The sequence below is a fragment of the Antechinus flavipes genome, chromosome 5 (genome assembly GCF_016432865.1).
Source record: "Antechinus flavipes isolate AdamAnt ecotype Samford, QLD, Australia chromosome 5, AdamAnt_v2, whole genome shotgun sequence".
In the NCBI taxonomy this organism is placed as follows: domain Eukaryota; kingdom Metazoa; phylum Chordata; class Mammalia; order Dasyuromorphia; family Dasyuridae; genus Antechinus; species Antechinus flavipes.
The window spans coordinates 200,673,055-200,692,998 of record NC_067402.1 but is presented as its reverse complement, the minus strand read 5'-3'; the positions used below and the strand labels follow the sequence as shown (position 1 = coordinate 200,692,998).

The following is a 19,944-nucleotide window of genomic DNA, read 5'->3' as shown; positions in this document are numbered from 1 at the left end:
AATTTAACAATGAAATCCTGAATAATAACTGAATCAAAGAACAATCATAGAAATAATAATTACGTGAATGATAATGATGAAACAACATACCAAAATTTCTGGAATGCAGATAAAGCAGTCCTCAGGGGTAAATCATATCCCTACAAACATATATCAACAAAATAGAAAAAGAGAAGATTAATGAACTGAATACATTTTAAAAATTAGAAAGTCAACAAATAAATTTAAAAGAAGCATAAAAGCTATTGGAAAATTAGAGAAATAGATAATGAAAACCAAAGACTAGAAATAAATAAAAATAAAAGCTGGTTCTTTGAAAGATCAATAAAATTAATCAACTTAGCCAATCTGATTAAAAAGGCAGAAAATCAAATCAACAAGATAACAAATGAATTAGATGAAATCACAATAAAACTAAAATAAAAATAACCAGAACCTATTATTCAAAGTTATATTCTAACAAAATAGAAAACAATAAAAAAACATAAAATATCCAAACCAGAAGGCTACCAAATAGGGAACTTAAATAACCCAATCTCATAACTAGCTGTAAATGAATTTCCAAGGGGAAATTTGAAGATGGAGAGAACAAAAACCCCATGGTTCTGATGATTCACAGGAGAATTCTATCAATCTTTTAAAGAATAGGTAATATTCATAATAAACAAGTTATTCTCAAAAATTAAGAATACAAGCATCTTCAGATTTATTTTATGAGACAAATTCACAATACCTAAAACAGGGAAGGCTAAAGACAATACTATGAACTAGTATCATTAGTGAATATTGATTTTAAAATTTTCAATAAAATCCTGTCAAAATAGACTATAGTAATTCAGTTAAGAAATCATTCGTCATTATGACCATGTTAGATTATACTAGGGATACAAAGAGGTTTAACAACAGGAAAATAATTAACATAATTAAACATATTACAAACAACAACATCCAAAAATACATAATTCAATAGATTTCAAAAAATTCTGTGACAAAGTACAACATACATCGCTAAAAACAAAACAAACAAAACTCAAATCTTATAAAGTGTAGGCATGGAGGGAACTTTTTTTAATATCATAAAAACCATCTATTTAAAATTGAAAACAAGAATCCTATGCAAAAAGATAACACTAGAATCTTTTCCCAATAAACAGAAAAGTAATACAAGATGCCCATTCCCTGATAAGATATGATGTTAGTTCTGGAAATGCTAGCAATAATACCAGGAGAAAAGAGAAAATAAAGATTTGAAAAGAGGTTCAGAGGACATTTAAAAGTATATCTATGTTTGATTTTCTTGGAAAAATCTTAAGAGGTATTGAGACAATTAACAGTTTAAGCAAAGTTTCATTCTACAAAATAAGTCCCCCAAAACTCACTGCATTTCTATGTAACAAACTACAAGAAGTAACTAATAATAGAAATGTAAATCACATGCAATGATTCAATTACAAAGTGCTCTTTGAAGAAATAAAGTGCTTAAATAACTGGAGATATTTAATGCTCATTGCTGAGCCAAGCCAAAATAATAAAAATTATACAATCATTAAAATTAATTTACTTTTAATACTATACCCAATCTAATTATCAAAGGAATACTTTATAGAAATTGATAAAAATAAAATTAATTTGTAAAAATATAAGCTCTAGAAAAATTATGGAAATATGAAAAGAGATGTGGGAATAACTATATTATAAAACAACAGTCATCCAAACCATCTGCTATTGGTTAAAACATAGGTAAATCAACTAAACAAGAGAAAATTAGAAACAATGGAATCCAACAAACCAAAAAACGTAATTACTTAGAAAAGAACCTCCTGTTTGATTTTTTTTAACTGTTGAAAAAACAAGAAAGCAATCTGGCAGAAATTTAGGCTTAGATCAACACCTTATATTATATAGAACTATACATTCTAAATAGATACATGAATTTAATATTAAAGATTGTACTATTAAAAAATAATCATATATTTCTTACAGCTTTGGGTGGAGATGTATTTACAACAAAAAAAGAGAGAGGAAATTTAAAAAATAAATAATGACTGATCACATGAAAAGGAAAAGCTTCTACACAAAATTAATCCATCTAGCAATCTGTTAAATGGGGTTAATACAAAGAATCTTTGTATTAAATTTGTCAGTTAAGTGTTTTGTATCATAGATATGTAAACAATTAACAGATATAAGACCAAATGACATTCTTCAATTGATATGTGGTCAAAGGCTATGAAAAGTTTTCAAAAGGAAAATTATAACCATGTGAAAGAATGATACAAATTCAAAACAACTGAAATTTCATCTCACATCCTACAAACTGGTAAAGATGACAACAGAAAAAAATAATGAGTTCCAGAGATTTGTGGGCTGACAGGCAACAAGGAGACATAGTTGTGGAGTTGTGAATCAGAATAACCATTTTGAAAAGCAATTTAGAATTATTCAAATAAAGTGGCTAACTGTCCTTACTCAAAAATCTTAAGTTCCATTACTGAGCTTATATCCTAAGGAGGCCATTGATATGAAGAAAATTCCTATAAACACTAAAAAACTGATAGGAACTTTTTTTGGTGACAGCAAAGAATTGGAAATAAAATAAATGTCTGCCACTAGGGTTTGACTAAACAAATTATGGTCCAAGAATGTAAAGGAATATTTATGTTGTAAGAAATAATAAATGTGATGAATATAGAGAAATATGTAAAGATCTACATAAACTGATGCAGATTGAAGTAAGCAAAGTCAAGAAAATATAATTATTACAACAATGTAAAGAAAAAGAAACATGAAAGCCAAAAGTGAATGGTGAAAAATTATCAATAACAAGTATGTCCTTAAAGAAAAAATAAGAAAACACATTCACCTCACCCTTTTGCAGATATGGAAAGCCCACAAAGTGTTGTACATTGAAACTTTTTTCAGATTTTTTTGATATACTAATCAGTTATATTTTTTCCCCTTTTTCTGGGATGGTGGTCTTCAAAAATATGACTTGTATACCTCTGTAGAAGGGAGAAGGGGGATATGGGAGAACCATGGTGATAGAAAAACAAAATACATAAATAAAACTTTTTAAAATAAAAAAAGAATAGAATGGAGGGAAATAAATTATCATAACTGAATGAGGATGGAATAAAACTCATAAAACAAGGAAAAGAGATCAGAACAATTAATTTATAAAAAAACATTTGAAACAAAGGCTTACATTAAGTTAAAATAAGGTATTAGAGGAAAATCTATGATGTTAGTTACTTTTTAAAAGCAGGCGTAGCATTTATAGTAGAAGACAAGGAAACATCCAAAAAAATTAGAACATATAAACATACATTTTTGCAAGAAGGTATGAAAGACAATGAATTAACCTCATATTTATAATGCATCAGATGGCCTAGAATCTCCACTCCCCCACCCCGAGGCAATTGGGGTTAAGTGACTTGCCAGAGGTCACACAGCTAGGAAGTATTAAGTGTCTGAGGTCATATTTGAACTCAGGTCCTCCTGACTTCAGGGCTGGTTCTCTAGCCATTGCACCCCCTAGCTGTCCCTAGTACACCTTAAAACTTAAAAAATAAAAGTTAAAGGGATTAGTAAGACAGTAAAATTATAATAGTAGGAAATGTCAATTTTCTTCTCAGGATTAGAAAAAAACTAAAAAAAAAAGAAAAAAGAAAAAGAAATAAACAGGTTCAAAAACCCTAACAACAAAGAATGAGAACTAGAATAAAAATTTTTATAAAGTTAAATATGAAGTACTTCTTGCATACATATTTTTCCATCACTTCAAGTCTGCATTTTCATCTTCCATTTAGGTAGGCCCTTCCTTCCTTTCTTAGCCTATCTTGGATCTAACACAACCAATCTGTAGCCCTGATGGTGCTCTCATTATTTGAAGCTTTCAAGTCTACTTGGGAGAAAATAACAAAACTGAGCTGATGAGGCTCACTATAAATTTGTTACCTAATCTCAAACTGGACCCTCAATGAGTTAAATGCATCTTTTGATGTTTCCCTAATTATTCTATCTACCAAAGTGGCTCTTCCAACTTTTTAAATCCCTGTTCAAACTTCCCAGGGCTCACTCTACCTAATCACTTAACAGAGGACTTATTTGAGTGAAAAAATTGAAGCCATTCAAAAAGAATTCTCTCTTCTCTCCTCCTCTAATACACTCCCATACAGTGCCTTCTGCCACTATCTCCCCCTTCACTCCTGACTCACATGAAGAAATGGCTCAAAAAAGTTCTCTAACTCTATTAAATGATCCCTTTCCATTCCAAATTTTCCTCTCTTCCTTCTCTCTCTCCCCTGGACAGCAAGTAATCCAGTATAGGTTAAACATGTGCAATTCTTCTAAACATATTTCCATATTTATCATGCTGCACAAGAAAAATCAAATCAAAAAGAAAAAAAAAAAAAAAAACAAGCAAACAACAAGAAAAAGTTTCCTTGCCTAGCAGTAACCTGAAGCACCTGGTCTCTCTAACTTTTTCCTATAAATTTACCATCTTGCTCCCCGTTCTTTGCCAGATTCTTTTGGAACTTAGCCCACTTTAACTAGTGTTACAATTATAACAAACTTTATCCCTTGACTTGGAGATGGGTTTGAGTCTGCAAATTCTTTTGAGACACCTCATGACATCAGTTTGGAACCCCAAACTTTTTGGGGTCTCCTCTGAACCACAACAGGAAGAGACAGTCATGGCATCAGAGACAACTAGGTAATAGAGCTGGCTGGAATCAGGCTTATAAGATAGATGCCATCCTCAACTGAGCATTCTCTTCTATACCCCCTTATATCCACTCTAATGCCAAGTCCTTTCAATTATATCTTCAAAATACTCTTGTATAAATTACAAAGAGAGATATATTTTAGGACGTAGTCATTTTTTTTTTTTTTTAAGAGACAAGTGCAAAATTTTTGTAGCAGCTCTTTCTGAAGTGGCAAGGAACTGAAAATTGTGTGGAGGAATGGCTAAATAAGTTCTGGTATATAAATGTAATGGAATAATATTACTGTTTTTTAAAGAAATGATGAGCAGGCTGATTTCAAAAAAGCCTGGACTTACACCAACTGATGCTAAGTAAAGTAAGCAGAACCAAGAACACTGTACATAAGAACATTAATATTATGTGATAATCAGGTGTGATGGATGTGGCTCTTTTCAACAAAAGTTCCAAAAGATTTGGGATGGAAAGTGTCATCTGCATCCAAAAAAATTATGAAGACTGAATGTGGATCAAGACATGTTTTCACCTTTTGTTGTTATTTTTTGCTTGGTTGTTGTTTTTTTCTCTCATTTTCTTCCCCTTTTGATCAGATTTTTCTTGTGCAGCACAACAAATATGTTAATATGTTTAGAAGAATTGCACATGCTTAACTCTTATTGGATTGCCTGCTGTCTTGGGGAGGAGGAAGGGAGGAAAAATTGGAACACAAGGTTTTGAATACTGAAAACTCTCTTTGCATGTATTTGGGAAAAGTAATAATATACTATAAAAAAAAAAAAAAAAAGGGTGGGGAAGGGGGAAAAGGGGAATAAGAAACACCAATGGGGAAGAAAAAAAAGGCCACTGAAACTTTTTTTTAATGTAGAGACTAGAAGTAATTCCAGATAAGCATAACAATTGAAAGTATGCACAGAAATTATTATATGCTTTCTTAAAAATCAGACATTTTTCTTTTGGAGTTTCACATATATATCAAAGTAGATTTTTTTTGCTTTTTAAGTTTAAAAATTTTCATATAAAAAGGGATTCTTACTGGATTTATATTGATTTAGAAAAGAACAAATTATATCATTATTTATGTTGTATTTTTATTTTGTTAAACATTTCCCAATTATGTTGTAATCTGGTGGTAGCAGTTATCATCTGACACCTCTGCTCTGTAGTAATAGGGAACTTGAGGGGGGGGTCAGGAAAAATTTGTGGGAAAGATAATGGCTGTTTTGGACATACTGAGTTTAAAATGTTTGCTGAATATCCAGTTCAGGATGTCTATAAAGCAGCTGGAGATGAGAGATTAGAGGTCAGGAAAGAAGCTAGATTGAATAATCAGAAACTCAAAGAGTAGCAAAGAGATTTGAGACAGCTGATGAGATCCCTAAGTGAAGTAGTATAAAGGGAAAAGAGAAAGAAGCTTAAAAGAAAGAGTCCTGTAGAAAATGTATAGTTAAAAGATATGTTCTAGAAGAAGATCCAGTAGAGGAGATAAAAAAAGGACGGGTCAGAAAGGTAGGAGAATGAGGAGAGAATGGTGTCCCAAAAACCACAGAAAAGAAATAATCAAGGAGAACAGTGTCGAGGACTACAAAGAGATCAAGGAGAATAAAGTTGAGAAAGGGCCATTGGATTTGTCAACTTATTTGCAAAAATCTGACTATTCCATGATAACTTCTGCAGACTATTTTTATTTACTTGCCATCAAAAGTCAAGGAACACCACCAAGTAGTCCTTTCAATAGTCAAGTGTTTCTAAAACTTGTTTGTGGAGATGGGCAAAGAGACAAGGAGTTTTTACTCATGTATATGTGGGTATTTATAAAAATATACATACATATATGTTTTTAAGATATATATATATATATACACATATGCACAAATTTATATTCTTTTAAGAATTATATATTCACAACTGGGACTAATATAGAAATATATTTTACATGACAGCACATGTGTAAACTAGATCAAACTGACTACCTTCTTCAGAAGAGAGGAGGAGGAAAGTAAACAGGGAGAGAAAAACTTCATAACTCAAAATATTGCAAAAATGAATATTATAATTTTTTGTCATGTATCTGTGAAGGGAAAATAAAATTCTATTACATAGAAAAGTATCTACTATGTTCCAGGCAATGTGCTAAACCAACAATGTCTGATAAATTGTTTGTCTTGAGAAAAAAAGAATTATATACATAACATTGAATGCGTTTATGTACTAAATATAAATCATATTACAGATCTTAAATATGTGTAGGCATTATATGTATGCAGATATAATTTTTTTAAAAGAATGTAAATTCTTATTATATTAGCAATATACTAAGGGCCATTCAGTTTGAAGAAAGGTAGGTTTAATGAATTTTGGAAAAAGAAATACTTGACACTGAAACAATGTTGTTGTGGGTAGAAGACTTCAATTCTTTGAATCTTTTCTAAAGCTTTTTGCTTTAGTTAACAAGAGTTAACAAAATTTTAAATGTCCTTAAAAAAACAACCCAACAAACAAACAAACAAAAAACGTAAACTATTTAAGGGCAGACTGTCTTTGTTTTAGCTTGTATATATATATATTCCCAGTCCCAACACAGTATCTGGCACATATTAATAAATGCCTGTTAACTTGAAAGAAAAAAATATATATTAGGTCATATGGGACTCAAGCTCAGGACAGTCCAAGACTCTTTATTCCATAATATCTGTTCCTGGGAATAATTTGCATATAAGAATTAATGAACTCACCAAAAAAGAGATGTATACAGAAACCCCAAAACAGAGCTCAGGAACTGAGTCACAGATAGAACATGATAGGGATCAGCAATGGAGACTGAGAAGGGGCAGTTTGATTGGTAGAAATGTTCTGCTGTAATGAGGTGTTACAGGTTAATATTCGATGACATAAAATTTTTTGTGGGATGAAGAAAATATGGGAGGTAGACACTAACATAATCAACAAGAAGGGAGAATTATCCTGCAGGTCAGTAGGTGAACAGATATCAAAACCTGAACTGAATGAAAAAGGGGATAAAGTGAACCTGAGAAAACATGTGCTTAACTGAATGATCACAGTGCAGATGGAGACCAGAAGTGACACTGGGGAGCCAAAACCATTCTGACAATCTCCAGGGAATCAGCAAAGTACCACCAAAAAGACCCAGGGTAGATAGTGTCATCAGGGAGGAGCCCAGTCTCAGTGAGAATCACAAGATGGAAGAAGTATAAGAGCAAGAAGTATAAAATGAATCAATAGTTTAACATTGGGCTGAAGGCTCCAGGACACTGGTCAAGTCAGACTGAGGTAAAACGAGGTAAAGGAGCAGATAAGAGATGGAGAGAGGGATTTATTCTTAAGTCTGGGATACATGATTACTGAGAGAAGAGTACAAGGGTGACAGACTGCCACCCTTTGAGCAGCAGCAGATGGAGAAGTGGGGTTTCCCCTAAGGGACTTTTGGTATCCATGCCCATAATAGCAGCAGGCCAGTACAAGCACCACCACAAGACACAGGCCCTCATCATCAAGAGCTGTAGGAGCCTTCCAGGCAAGTGATGCCAACAAAGAGAGAGAAGAGTGTGGCCTCAGTGTCAGGATGGAGCAGCTCTAAAATTCTCTAACTTTTGACAGAAGGACAGGTGTATCCATGAAGGTCATAAAATGATAATATGTATAAAATATATTTCTGCCAAACATGAGCTGCATGTTCTAGACTACTCTGCTAGAAAAAATTAGAATTATTTTTAAATGGTGTAAATTGTTTCATTTATTTCCCCATTTTTAACATGGGGATACTTTTAAAAACACCTGGTTCTTTAAAAATATCAAAAATGTTTAACTATCATGGCTCTTTCCCAGTCCCTCTTCCCACAGAATGCTATAACAGTTAGGAGCAAAAAATTGACACAATGATCATGCTAATAGCCTATATTATCTCACTTCAGACTTTTATCTCCTCTCATATTTAGAGGAAGATGTTTTTCATCAGTACTCTGCAATTTTCAATGCACTAATATGAGTTTTATTAGAGTGGCTTTTCTTCATACTACATAGTAATTGTATAATATTGTTTTCTTGGTCTTTGCACTCTCTTTCCACAGAAGTACTCACAATTCTGCCTCTGATTGATAGCTTTGAACAATTCAGTTGTCTTCCCAAGAATTCAACTTTCATTATCAATAAAATGAGAGGGTTAAAGAGTATTTGAGCTCTCTTCCAATTATAGTTCAATGACTAACAATACTAAATTTCCTCTGCAATCTTTATTTTCAGGTTTTTGGGGTTATTTTGGGCAAAGTAATATTCCTTTATATAAGTTTGTTCAGTCAGTCTCAACTGATGAATATAACTTTGTTTCTAGTTTTTTGCTGTTTTCACAGAGATAGATAGATATAGGATATTTTCTTCAGTCTCTGATTTTACCCCTACCCCTTCTCACTTAGGTGTAAACAGATATCAAATGGCATTGCTGAGTCAAAAAGCTATAAACAATTTAGTCGTTTTGCTATTATGCTTTTCAGAATGTTTCAACCAACTTACATCTTCACCAATATGCTGGTATGCTTCTCTTCCCCCAATCTCTCTGCTGTTGACTATTTATATCTTTTATTATCTCTGCCACTTGATTTGTGAAGCAAAACCTGATTTATATTCATTTGCATCTCTCTTACTATATTAGAGCATTTTTCTATATGATCACTGATCATTTGAAACTTATGTGGAAATTTCTTGTTTTGGCTTCTTTTTTTTTTTTTAATATCCTTTAACCACTCATCCACTAGAAACATTCATGGTCTTATATTATTCTCTCATGTCTTATTAATTCCCTATGTCTTAAATATCAAGTATTTATCAAAGATACCCGATAAAAATTTTTTGCCCACTGTTGCTCCTCTTACATTCAATTTGTTCAGGAAAACGTTTTTGTTTTATGCAGTAAAAATCTATTTTTGTCTTTTGTGACTTCTATCTCATATGTGATTAGGAAGTTTTCCCCAAATCATAAATCTAAAAAATCCTTTCTTCCATTCTCCTCTAGTTTTTATATGATGTAACCATTTTCATAAAGTTTACTTATACATCTGGACCTTATTTTGGTATAGACAGTTATTGTTTTATGTAAGTAGATCATTCTGTAGATTATATAGCAATTTTTATGTAATGTGTATGGAGAGAAGAAGCTAGCCATATGGTTCAAGGATACATGGGGGATGGGGGCAGACAAGTGAGAAACATAGGCCAGAGTCAAGAGGGAAAGAACATTTGGGGAGGGAGGCTGGATACTGACACAAACAGGAGAGGGTATATGACTCCTAGGGGTGAAGAAAGAGGTGGGGGTAAAGGGTAGTGGGATCCAATTGTAGCAGCTGTGGGCGGTGGTTTTTCTTCACTTCCTTTCCTCTAGAAGAGTGTGGGTTTTTTTTAAGGGAGGGGGGCACAGAGTACTACACGATAAAGTCCACACAGGTGTTTTTAGGTCTTTCACAATACTTTACATAAAGCCAAATTTTCAGAATGCAAATTTACATAAAGCAATTAGTGTCTGCCTATAGTACAATGTATTTGTCTAAGCCTTGTTGAATTGTTTCAATCAGTCCATTTGGGGTTTTCTTAGCAGATAACTGGAATGGTCTGCCATTTCCTTCTCTAGTTCACTTTATGGTAAACTAAAGCAACAAGGTTAAGTAATTTGCCCAGGATAAGTAAAAATTGGTGAAATGAAAAATAAAACAATTCTGAGATTCTACATTAGATCCAGCATGTTAACGATAATGACAAAAAAGAAAATTACCAAATGCTAGCAAGGATATGATTTTTTTTAAAAAAAGGTACACTGATGCAGTTTGTAGAGCTGGGAATTAGTACAGTTATTTCAGAAAGCAATTTGGAAGAGAGCCTCTCTACATATATAGTAGTTCTTTTAAAAGAAACTAAGAATTGTAAATGGGGGCTGGGGAAGGGCACCAAGGAGATGGTTCTTTATTAGGAAGTAGCTAAAAAAATTTATGGTATAAAAACAGTATGCGGCAGCTAGGTGGTGCAATGGGTAGAGCACCAGCCCTGAAGTCATCAGAAGATCTGATTTCTAATCTGACCTCAGACACTTAACTGTGTGATGTGACTCTGGGTAAGTTAGTTAACCCCAATTGTCCCAGCAAAAAATAATTAATTATTAGAAATAATAGAATGTTATTTCACCATGAGAAATGAGCAAATGGACAAATTTCAAGTAAATTAGGAAAACTTGGTGCAGAATAAAGTGAACAGAACAATTTATACAAGTACTACAAAATTATAAAGAAAATTAAGACTGATTAATGCAGTGACAAACCATGATTCCAGAAGATCAAAAATAAAGCATGGTACCAGTCTTCCTACTAGAGATGACAGATTTAATATGCAGAATAAGACAAACATTTTTTGGACAAGGCCAATGTGGAAATTTATTTGATTTGATTATGCTTATTATCTGTTGTGTTTTTTTTTCTTTCTTTCTTCCTTTTTTTAAAACTGAATTCATTATCTTTCTCCCTTAAACCCACTGAATATCCTTATTTCCATAGAGGATAGAAGAACTACACTCCCAATCCTCCAAGTTCACAATTTAGGTCTCTCAGACTTCTCAGTCTCTCATCCCCAAAGATAGGAACAAGAACTTCATTACGCAATTTTCTGAACATATCAAAAAGGAAAAATTTAAAAAGCTGGATGGCGATGGTTTGTATGGGTAGAATCATTTAAATCTTTCAAGACTCAGATTAAGCATAATAACCTAGAGGAAATTCCTTACAGATACAGCTAACCATTACCCTAACTATTAGATCCTTAACTGTCTGACAGGTATTTTCCATTTATTCTGCATACATCTACATATGAATATGTCAATTAACACTTAGTTAAGTGCTTACAGAAAGATTACAAAAACCCAGGGTGTAAAATGTAAGGAATACAAATATAAAGACAGTCCCTGGCCTAAAGGATCATACTAATGAAAGAGACTACACATAAAAGGAAACTGAAAAGCAAATGACTCAAATATATTTGGGGGAAGAGGGGAAGACCAAGGCTGAAGCACTAGAATTAAGCAGTCTGGAAAGAGAAAAGACTGAAGAGGACACCTCCTACAACAGAGGTTCTGGGAGGAGCCATCCACTAAGAGAGAAAGGTTATCAGGTAAGAAAAAGCAGAGGAAGTCTGTAAGGGAGCCTGGACATATCAGCATATTTGTCACCCAAATGGATGCAATACAATGCCAGGCACACAGTAGGTGCTTAATAAATATGTGGTCACTGAAACAGATTTAACATCAAATCAGTAAAGCAGTCCCAAACAAAAGACTACGCTATAATCTGGATCTAAACAGATACTGGGAGATTTCTGGGGGGGGAAGAGAGGGAAGAAGGAAGACAAAGATTTTAGGTTGAGAACAAGAGAAGATTTTCTGCCTTATCCAATCTCCAGTTTGTCTAAACAGTCTTAAGAGAACAGAGAGCCTGACCAATGGAATGGGAGAGGGAGTGCAAGGAGAAAATGCTTGGATAATTCTAAGTTACTGAGTTACAGATAACTCCAGTAAAACTTTCCCAGCTATGACAGTGGAGGAGTAAAGGAAAGTACAAGTATTCCAGGCTCAAATACTCCAGCCAAAACCACCACACCTACTTTAAGTGCCCCAGACTTCAAGATTGCCTGAGGGGACAAGTTAAAAAACGGTATTAAGAGCCAGGATTTTAATTGTACCCTCAACTAAGGGATTAGAGGGAGGTCAGTAAATCTCTACTCCTACCTAAAATCCTGCACTAAGGGACAGGAGTTAACAGTAACTCCAACAGTTATATATGCAAGATAAATCTCAAAATAATAAGTAGTATTTTAACCTACTATCCAAAAACAACAAACTATTGTCATAACAAGAAAACGCCTAATAAAATGAAAAACTACTTTGAGATTACAAGAATCCTTAGATATAATTCCAAAAGGAAAAAAAATTCTGCAATACTTATAAATAGGAAGCCTTTCTCCCCTCAAAAAAGAATTGGCTACAAGCTCTCAAAAGAGTGATAGGAAGAAATGAAAAATAAATATTAACAAGAGTTAAAGAATGAAATTAAAAGCTCTTTAAGAAAGACAGTAGGCAGCTAAGAAACTGGAAAAATCTTACCCAAGTGAAGGAAACCTTGAAAAAAACTGGTGTCACTAGAACACAAAAATTTAATGACACAAAAAAATAGAACAAAGTCAAAAGAATGAAAAATTGTATTACATGAAGTGAATTTTTAATATATTTTTATTTATTGAGCTTTCTGAAAACTATGCCAAAACCAAATCACCTGATAAACATATTTCCATTTAAAAAAAAAGACTGAAATTGGAGGACAAATTGAAAATAGAAGGGCTCTTTAAATTACTATCTGGAAAAAACTCACCAATTTAATCATTCAGAAATTTGATCAGCAAATTCCAGATCTTTCAGATGAAAGTGAAATGACTGCATCCAAGAAAGTATCAAGTATCAAAGCACCACTTTCAGAATCACAAAATATTATGCAACAAATAAGGAAAGGAAAATTTAGAATAGCACATCAAAATGCAAAGTAGCGTACAACTAAAAATGACATCCTGCAAAACTGAATAAAATCCTAGAAAAGATCAAACATTAATAGAATCAATCATTTACAAGCCATCAGTTGAGGAAAAAAAGAACAAGTTGGAATTTTTTTTAAACAAAAAGGAATGAAACTACAAAGATAAACAATTTAAAGTAATTTAAATGAATTAAATGATAAAGTGCTTATTTATAATCTGAGAAAACAATCATTCCTTTAGAGTGCAACTATCTTATCTTTATGAATAAAACAGGGAAAAAACTGTTTTAAAGAAAGGAGAGAGATATGCCTGGAGAATGCCTGAATAAGTTATAGTACATGAATGTAATGGAATACTGTTGTTCTATGAGAAAAGATGAGCAGGATGACTTCAGGAAGGCCTAGAGAAACAGATGAAGTCCTGTTGAGTAAAGTGAGTAGAACCAGAACACTGTCACAATAATAGCAAGATTAAGTGACAATCAACTACGATTATACTTAGCTCTTCCTAGCAATAGTGAGCCAAGACAATTCCAACAGACTTGGTATAGAAATTGCCTTTCACATGCAGAGAGAACTACGGAGGTGAATGTGGACAGAAGCATACTATTTTCACCTTTTTGTTTGTTTTCCTCATGGTTTTCTCCTTTTGTTCAGATTTTTCTTTTACAGCATGACTACTATGAAAATATGTTTAAAATGACTACACGTACAACTTACTGTGTCAGGAAGAAGGAAGAAAGGGAGGAAAAAAACTGGAACTCAAAATCTTACAGAAATGAATGTTGAAATCTATCTTTACATGTAACTGGAAAAATGAAATATTAATTTTTTTTAAAGGAGAGGGATAGAGGCAAATACTAAATACTGTATATGGAATGGAAGAGGGTAGAATATCATTATTTCTCATAATTTGGGTACAACTGGGAAGATTTTACAAACGTAAAGATATGAAGAGCAGATACCTTGTGAACCTGAGACTTGCAAGAAAGGTTGAGGGGGGGAAAGAGTAATGCATAGAAATACAAAAATAAGAAATTAGGCAAGAACAAATTAAGAAAACAAAGTAATACCTCTTTTTTAAAAAGAGGGTTGAGGGGCAGGTAGGTGGTGCAGTAGATAGAGCACCAGCCCTAAAGTCAGGAGGACCTGAGTTCAAATTGGATCTTAGACACTTAACACTTCCTGGCTGTGACTCTGGGCAAGTCACTTAACTCCAATTGTCTCAGCAAAAAAAAGAAAGAGAGAGAGAAAGAGAGAGACAGACAGACAGAAAGAGACAGAGAGGGTTTAGTTGATGGAGGAAATAATTCCAAAGGTCTTGATTTGTTGAATATATTATAATGAATGTTATTTCATATATTGTTTGAATAAGAAAACAAATGAGATCCATTTCAATCCCTAAATTCTGTGATTCTATGAAAATAAATCAACTATGAATTAATACTAATGAAGACTTAAAAGAATAGTGACAAAAGCTAAAATTTAGTAACCTGGAATAGGGAAAGAGGAAATGGTTGAAATCCGACAATTCAAATTACATATTGTTCATCTTAATCCTAATCAGTTTCGTTGCCCTTTTGAAAAGCTAGGGATGAGGACAAAGAGATAAAACATTGTAATATTAAGATGGAAGAAAAAACTAATCTATCAAATCAAAAATGTGAATGATATAAACTCATTCAATATACCAGAAGAAATTAAGGAATGAATCATAAAGGATTAAAAAAACCTAAATAATTTATCCACAAGAAATATCCCACATATATAAAGATTCAATAGACACAATTAAAAATGAGGGGATGGATAGATTCCTAAATTGGGGTGTGCAAATCTACATTCCCCAGAGATTCTGTGAGAAGCCTATCAAGGTGGTGAAACAGTATATGGCAAATAACTATGTCATCTAACTGATAAAAAAACCAAACACATCAATCACTATTAGAAGGATTCCCTTTTTCTGAAAAGGCTCTGGAAAATTTAGAAAGTTTTTTGGCAGAAATCAGGCTTAGAGCAACTAAATATCATATCACATATCACAATAAGCTCAAAATAGACATATGTGCAAACAACTGATTATAAAAGACCACACTACTAATTTTTTTTTGGTAGAAAATTATATCTTTTACAATTATGGCTAGGAAAAGAATTTTTAAACAAACAAAAAAACACATCAATGAAGATGAAACAGACAGCTACATAAAATTATTAAAACTTTTGCAGCTATTAAAACAGAATTAGAAGAATAATGGTAGTGAGAAGAACTATTTTCATCAAATATAAGGAAAGTGATATCCAAAAGACAAAAGCAACTGATGCAAATATGTAACACCAAGAGTTATTTCTCAAATGTACAAGAGGTCAAAGAATATGATAAAGTTTTTAGACCTCCCAAAATACAAATTATAAATTACATAAAAAGATATTCTAAATCTCTAATAGTAAATGGAAATTAACAACTGAGGCTTTACCTCACACCATACAAATTGGCAAAGAGAAAACATGGTAGGAACAGTATGCATTGGAGAGGGCTATAAAAAAAGGCATACTGATTCATTGTTGCTGGAACAGTGAAATGGTCTGATCATTCTGGATTTCAGTTTTGAATATATACAGTAAAAGTAAATAAATTAAAAATTTTCAAGTAAGGAATCCCATACAGGGGGTGTGTGTGTGTGTATATATATATATGTGTGTGTGTGTGTGTGTGTATATTATTTATCAAAATATTCATATATTCTTTTTGGGAGGACACTACTGAAAAAAGTGGCAGTTGCCCATCAACTGTGAATTATATGAGAAAATATTGGCATATGGATGAAATGTAATATGACTGTGCAATAAGAAATGACGAATAGATGGAATTCAGAGAAACATGGGAAGATCTGGAGGAACTGATACAGAGTATAACAAGCAGAGCTAAGAAGACCAGACAACATTGACTACAACAATGTCAATGAAAAGGTCAGCAATATAAATTAAAAGGAAATCAAACTCTGAATAAAGGAAAATTCAATGATGGTTCCAGAGAACAGATAACAAAACATACCTCTTCCCTCTTGGCAGAGAAGTGGGGGACTACTACAACAGTATATTGTATAGACTGTCAGATGTAGTCACAGTATTGGATGTTTTTGCATATTTGTTCTTTCTTTTTTTCACAAGGGAGAGTTCAATCTGGAGGAGGGAGTTGAAATAACTCTGATGTAAAGACAAAAGGCATTAATAAGATGCATTTTTAATTAAAATAAAAGACTTAATGAAGTGAATTGTCAAGTATGTGTCCAATACTTGACAATTATTTGCTTGAACAATATTTGCTCAATAAACAGAATGTAAAGTAGGACGGGAACTAGAAATGTTATTGTTGATACCAACCCTCCTTTAATTTGAAAATCATCAAAGGTTTACCAGGCTTACATTCATGCATAATGCAAATTATCAAAACATTAATTTTAGTTAATAATAGCTAGTATTTATATAGTACTTTAAAGTAAAAGCACTGTACATATCTCATTTGATAAATGCATTATAATAACTTATTGCTCACATATAGCAAATCTTACAATTTTTGACTCACAACAACCTAAGAGATAATACAATTATTGTTACACCCATATACAGATAAAGAAACGGGTTAAGAGAGCTAAGTGATTTTCTCAGGATCATATAGCCTAATAAAAACTTGAGTCAACTGGAATACAGGTTCTTGCAGTCCAAATTCAAGATGGACTAAAGTCATAGTTTGGGCAAACCATATGTTAAGTAGGCCTGTATTAAGATATGATATACTATGGGGGCAGCTAGGTGGCCCAGTGGATAGAGCACCAGTCAGGAGGACCTGAATTCAAATTTGACCTCAGACACTTAACACTTCCCAACTGTGTGACCCTGCACAAGTCACTTAACCCCAATTGCCTCAGCCAAAAAAAAAAAAAAAAAAAAAAAGTATGATACTGCAGAGTGAGGGCACCCAAAGAAAGGGAAGAAGGGAGAGAAATGACCTGACTCTGAGTTTACTTCGGAAAATTTACATAAAAAGTGTTTGTACATAGCAAAAAGATGGTAGCCAAATGATTTTTTAAATTAGCAATGTTTAGCCAATGTGGAATATCTATAAAATAAAACACATATGCATATTATTTTGTATTAATAAAGAACTCTCCCTCTAATCCTCTTTTAGAAAATTGTTTTTTTAATAAAACGAAGCGCTTTCACTGTCTCCAAATATATAACCATAAATTGTCAATTCTAAAAGAAATACTGACTCTACATAAACTGCAAAAAATCAAAACAAAATATACACAACTATTTAAGCTCAATGATAGGAATGATCACTATTTCTTGTCATATTTATAGAATGCAAATTATCTTGAATTGTAGACAGTTCCTTATCAAAATGTCTCTCATTTATTTATGAAATGATTAAAAAGAAGCTATCCCTCTCACACAGGTTCACAAGGCAAAGATGTATTCATTTGACTTTTTAAACTCCAAGTACCACACCTATTTGACTGTGGTGCTTAAAAGACATCCGGATAACACTTTACGGTGGGTCTGGAATTGGTAAGACCTGAGTTCAAATTCAGATTTAGACCTTTCTAAATTACCCTAGACAAAGCTATTTAACCTCCATCAGTATCAGTTTCCAAACCTGTAAAATGAGTGTAACCTCAACTGTAAAATAACAAGGTTGTTATGAGATTCAAATTAGTCAATATTTAATAATGCATATTGTTTTCCTTTGTTCCCAAGTAGAGTATGCTGGTTGAAAGTTAAATTGAATTTGTATAATAACGGACAAAGGTGGTCATCCTCCCTGGCCCTGTCATCTGATACCATTACTGACCTTTTTTTCCTCCGCAAGCTTCGAAAACAATCCAAATAATCAAGTTATACAGGTGTAAGCCCAAGTCTCATCCCGTACCTTGTGAAAGGCAAAAAAGCTCCGGGTTCAGAATTACAATCAGAAGTCCAACGCTCATCCTAAGATTACAGATTTAAAGGTGAAAGGGACTTTAAAGGCCATTTGGTCCAAACTCAATTTACAGATGAGAAAACTGAGGCCCAAATCGGGTACAGGACTTGTCCAAGGCCAGACAAGAAGGCCGGACTGAAGCCCGGGTCCTCGGCAAACAAAACCTTCGTTTTGTTTTGTTTTTCCAAATGGACCACGATTTTTCTCCGCAACAATCCAATCACAAAGACACCAAACAAAAGCCACTCCTCTTAAAAGGGTCGGACAAGTCAATCTAAGCGGTACAATGAAACCCAAGAGGCAAAGCCGGTGCTGAATTTGTCTTTAGTGCCCCAAACCCCCCAACTACGACTGAGAAAAGACCGTCTCCGACGTCAGCAGGTCGGTCTTTGCGCCTCTTCGCGGCCTGCTCCCAAGCAATGCGGTTTTACTCGGGCCCTTCATCCACCTGCCACAGGGCACACATCAGCGGGCCCCACAAGCGCCAGGGATCTCACCTGTCTCGGGTGCCGTTAGCGCCACTGGCGAGGTGCCCCTAGTCTCCAGGTCATTGTTCATTTCCTCTCCCAAGCTGTTAGGTTTCATTACTTCCTTCCTAACATGCGCACGCTGTCTCGTGGCTAAAGGATGAGACTTCTTTCTCTCTACTAGAAGACGAGTTTCATCTCCACAATAACCAGGAGGCGCTCCACGCGGCTCTCCAGCGTTTTCGTCGAGCCTCGGCTTTTGTTTCTAAGGCTTCATGGGCCTCCCTCCCCCTTCGCGTCTCCCCTCTACGCAGGGCCAAGCCCCCAGCTGCCCTCCCCCCGCCGGCCCTTCCTCCACTCTCGTCCTCTGTCCAAGGGCGCACGGGAGCGGAAGATGGGGGTGGGGCGGCGAGGACGGAGAGGAGCTGGGGAGTTTCAGCACCTGGGCTGAATCGTGGCTGCCGCGCGATCCCAGCAGTCGGGACGATGGATTGTCCCAAAAAAAAGGAGTCGACACGAAATAGACCCAAAGATTGGGAGAAGGAGGGTGGCGAGGAGACGGTTTTGAAAAATCTTCCGTTTTCAAGAAAGAGAAAGAAAGCAAACCCTTTCTTCTACCTAGCCAAAGGAAACATGTCGACCGCCTTTGGGAGGGTTGGCTTGGGTGCCACTGAGCAACCGGAAGTGAAACCTTCGAGACCGGGAGTAGGGAAAAAAAAGAAAGTGAAAACTGAACTGTGGCGTCATGCGTGGGCGGGCATCCCAGCGCAACAGCGCGCTCCCGACGCAGGGCGGGGCTCCCTCGGCGTCCGACCGAGCCCAGCGGCTGCCAAACTGACCCCACTCCGCCGGTCTTGCTCAGCGAACCGCCACCGTTCCTCTGACCCCAGAGTTGTTTTCCTTCCCCTCCGTAGTAGGGGGTTATCGAAGCTCTGGGGCTCAGCCCAGGTGGGAGGGGGGAAGGGGAGGAGGGGGATAGGAGAAAGAAAGGGAGAAACAAAAGGAGAGGAGGGCGGAAACGGAAGCACAACTGTCGGAAAAGGAAGGCGGAGAGTGGGAGAGTTGCCAGGAGACCAAACCCAAAAAAAGCCTCTTTGTATAGGGATTTCATCCTTCTGTCGCTGCGGACTGGCGGCTGCCAGAGCCCAGCTTGGCTGCCATAGGGTCTCGTATTCCCCCATTTCCCTATAAAGTAACGGAAA

At 34.7% G+C, this 19,944-nt stretch overlaps 1 protein-coding gene across 2 annotated transcripts in view; it reads right to left on the bottom strand.

The window, feature by feature from the left end:
* TASOR2 (transcription activation suppressor family member 2) overlaps positions 1–19,022 on the bottom strand; it is a 114,237-nt gene extending 95,215 nt beyond the window's left edge. The window contains exon 1 of one of the 2 annotated variants that reach the window (XM_051961853.1): positions 18,773–19,022. In XM_051961853.1, coding sequence (XP_051817813.1) covers positions 18,773–18,860 — 88 coding nt within the window. In that variant the 5' untranslated portion in view covers positions 18,861–19,022. The remainder of the gene's footprint in view (positions 1–18,772) is intronic. The other variant, XM_051961851.1, reaches the window with a different exon arrangement.
* Positions 19,023–19,944: the final 922 nt, after the last annotated feature.